Below are 3,701 nucleotides of genomic sequence, written 5' to 3'. Positions count from 1 at the left end.
CCCCCCCTCCCTTCGCCGACCCTCCTTGCTCCCCCTCTCTGCATTTTTTCCCCCCTTTGGTGGTGGTTCGGACATTTCATGTATTGAATGAACTGGAATTGTTTTCGGTATGAGGAGGATGGTTGCTGTTACTTTGTGATGAGATCGGGAATGAATCGCTCGGTTTAAAAATGCTGCTTTGGATTCTGTTGCTGGAGACGTCTCTTTGTTTTGCTGCTGGAAACGTTACAGGGGACGTTTGCAAAGAGAAGATCTGTGCCTGCAACGAGATAGAAGGGGATTTGCACGTAGACTGTGAGAAAAAGGGATTTACCAGCCTGCAACATTTCACCGCCCCAACTTCCCAGTTTTACCATTTATTCCTGCATGGAAATTCCCTGACTCGACTTTTCCCTAATGAGTTTGCTAACTTTTACAATGCAGTCAGTTTGCACATGGAAAACAAYGGTTTGCATGAGATTGTTCCTGGGGCTTTCCTTGGGCTGCAGCTGGTGAAACGCTTGCACATAAACAACAACAAGATCAAATCGTTCAGGAAGCAGACTTTCCTGGGGCTGGACGATTTGGAGTATCTCCAGGCAGATTTTAATCTATTGCGGGATATTGACCCCGGAGCATTTAGGGACTTAAACAAGTTAGAGGTGCTGATTTTAAATGACAATCTCATCAGCACCTTGCCCCCCAACGTGTTTCAGTATGTGCCGATCACCCACCTCGACCTCCGGGGAAACCGACTTAAAACCTTGCCTTACGAGGAGGTCCTGGAGCAGATCCCAGGCATTGCTGAAATCCTGCTAGAGGATAACCCCTGGGACTGCACTTGCGATCTGCTATCGTTGAAGGAATGGTTGGAAAATATACCCAAAAACGCTTTGATCGGCAGAGTGATTTGTGAGGCTCCCACTAGGTTGCAGGGCAAAGATTTAAATGAGACCACAGAGCAAGAGCTGTGCAAAAAGAACAGAGTGGATTCTAGTCTAGCTGCTCCCCCTGCCGAAGAAGAAACCTGCGATCCTGGTCCCATTCCAACTCCCTTTAAAATACATGGCAAAGAAGACCCTGCCACACCAGGATCTGGTCCAAACGGAGGTACAAAGATTCCCGTCAACTGGCAAATCAAGACCAGACCTACGGCTGCTGTGTCGACAGTTAGCGTGAAGAGCAAGCTACCGGCTACCATGTCCTGTCCTCAGATCTGCAGCTGTGATCAGATCCCTGGCTCGGGTTTAAAGGTTAATTGCAACGACAGGAATGTGAGCAGCTTGGTGGATTTGAAGCCTAAACCGTCCAATGTGCAGGAGCTTTTTCTGAGAGACAACAAAATACATACCATTAGGAAATCCCACTTTCTGGATTATCGGAAACTTAACTTGCTAGATCTGGGCAACAACAACATAGCCACTGTCGAGAACAACACCTTCAAGAACCTCTTTGATCTCCGATGGCTCTACATGGATAGCAACTACTTAGACACCCTATCCCGGGAGAAATTCGCTGGGCTGCAAAATCTAGAGTATCTGAATGTAGAGTTTAATGGGATCCAGCTGATCATGCCTGGCACTTTCAATGCAATGCCCAAACTGAGGGTGCTCATCCTCAACAACAACCTGCTGAGGTCTCTCCCAGTCGACGTGTTCGCGGGGGTCTCACTTTCCAAGCTGAGCATACACAACAATTATTTCATGTATCTCCCAGTGGCGGGAGTGCTAGACCAGCTCACCTCCATCACCCAGATCGACCTGCACGGCAACCCGTGGGACTGTACTTGCCCTATCGTGCCTTTCAAACAGTGGGCAGAGATGCTGCGCCCCAAGGTGATTATGAGCGACCTGAGGTGCGAGTCCCCGGAAGATTTCTTTAAGGAGGATTTCGAGTCTCTCTCCAACGACGTGATTTGCCCGCAGCTAAAAGTCTCGCCCACATTAACTTCCACTAACAAAAACAGCACTGGATTGGTAGAGACAGGTACTCACTCCAACTCCTATCTGGAGACCAGCAGGGTCTCCATTTCGGTGCTGGTGCCAGGGCTTCTACTGGTTTTTGTGACCTCTGCCTTCACGGTGGTTGGCATGCTGGTCTTCATCCTGAGGAACAGAAAGCGCTCCAAGAGGAGGGACGCCAACTCCTCCGCCTCGGAAATCAACTCCCTGCAGACGGTCTGCGACTCGTCCTACTGGCACAACGGGCCCTACAGCACCGACGGAGCCCACCGGGTTTACGACTGTGGTTCCCACTCCCTGTCAGACTGAGCCGGCGGGCAGGGCGCGGGGGGCCGCGGCCACTTCTCAGCCTGCAACCGGGGACCCGGCGATTAGCCTCGTCCGCTCGTGGGACTGATGCTCGCCCGGCAAGGGACGGCCCTGAACCCAAGCTACCTTTCGTGAGACACACACACACACACACACACACACACACACCGCCCACAGCAAACACTGTGGCCCGGTGCAGGGGGAGCCCGGCGGCGGCAGGACGCGCCCGCGCAGCTCCGCGCACCCAGCGGCGCCTCTGCGCTGCCGGCGGCGGCGGGGGAAAAGCGAGGATCAACTTCCTTCGGCTCCGGCAGGGCCAGCCGTGGCTCCTGGTTTTGTCGGGTTGTCGCTCTCTTTCGCTGTTGGGTTTTGTTTGGCTTTTTTTTGCTCCCGTTCCCCGAGGACCGAGCCCACGGCCAGAGGCCGGGATGAGGAGGGGGGCAGAGGAAAGGCCGGTGCCGGCCTCCTCTTGGCAGCAGAGCAGGAGTGGAAAGTTGCACGAAGGCATGAATGTAATGTAAATAAATGACTCCGACTCCGAAAGCAAAAAAAAAAAAAAAAAAAAAAAAAGTGCTGCATGGCTCGCATGGATACAACGCACCCCAGGGACGCTCCAGCCCCCGACTGGAAGCAGCGTCTCGTTCACACCATCATCCCTCTTACCTGATAAGTCCCTTCGTATCAAACCTTCTATATACGAAATACAGTATAATAATAAAAAGTGCCATTTCGTCATTTTTGTGTGATCAATAGGCAGTAGAGATCGTACTTTTACTGTGGAAAAAATTGTAAAGGTTCCATTTAAGACATAGTTGCATGAATATTTTCATTAGATCATTTCCTTTTTTCTTTTTCCTTTTTTTTKGGGGGGGGAGACAGGAATTACTTTGTTGAGAGAGATTTGCTTTGATCCTGGTGGGTTTATTTTGTTTTGTCTTGAGGGGGGAGGGGGGACTTGATTTTCTTTTCTCTCTCTTCCTTTTCAATATGCGTATTCAGTATTGCCTTTCCATCTGAATGTAAAAAATAGTACCCTTGATTTCTATTATGGTAACAGTGTAAACAGTCAAAAAAAAAAAAAAAAAGAGGCAGTTAAGCATGACCAATTAATGTCACTCTAGTGCTTAGGCTGCAAAGTTTAATGGTAGAAAATTCTGTGCTGTTGTAAATCTTACTATAACTTGAGGAAATCAGAACTGAGGAAGCAAGTGAAACTAATTCTATTCAAGAATTTTATAATGGCATATTTTTTCAGTATTAAAGTGGAAATGTTTTCAACTCCGGGTCCTTACCATTTTTCCAGCACCAGCTCTTGCAAATGGGTTATCTGGATTTAGGGGACAGAGCTTCCTTTCAGTACTCCCTCTGTGTGTGTCTCGCTCTCTTCTCTCCCTCCCTCCCTCTCTCCCTCCCTTCCTCTCTCATTCATTCACACGCAGAGGCACAAACACC

General features: G+C 49.4%; 1 protein-coding gene across 1 annotated transcript; it reads left to right on the top strand.

Moving 5' to 3' along the window:
- Window positions 1-167: 167 nt before the first annotated feature.
- On the top strand, window positions 168-2,446 carry SLITRK1 (SLIT and NTRK like family member 1). Its single transcript, XM_085308810.1, has one exon. The coding sequence runs from the start codon at window positions 171-173 to the stop codon at window positions 2,247-2,249; it is 2,079 nt and encodes a 692-aa protein (XP_085164936.1). The 5' UTR covers window positions 168-170; the 3' UTR covers window positions 2,250-2,446.
- Window positions 2,447-3,701: the final 1,255 nt, after the last annotated feature.

Source organism: Rhea americana, unplaced genomic scaffold (genome assembly GCF_003343005.1).
Source record: "Rhea americana isolate MKP2758 unplaced genomic scaffold, rheAme1 scaffold_282, whole genome shotgun sequence".
Taxonomy (NCBI): Eukaryota; Metazoa; Chordata; class Aves; order Rheiformes; family Rheidae; genus Rhea; species Rhea americana.
The sequence above is the reverse complement of the archived record's forward strand: the minus strand, read 5'-3'. Positions and strand labels throughout refer to the sequence as shown.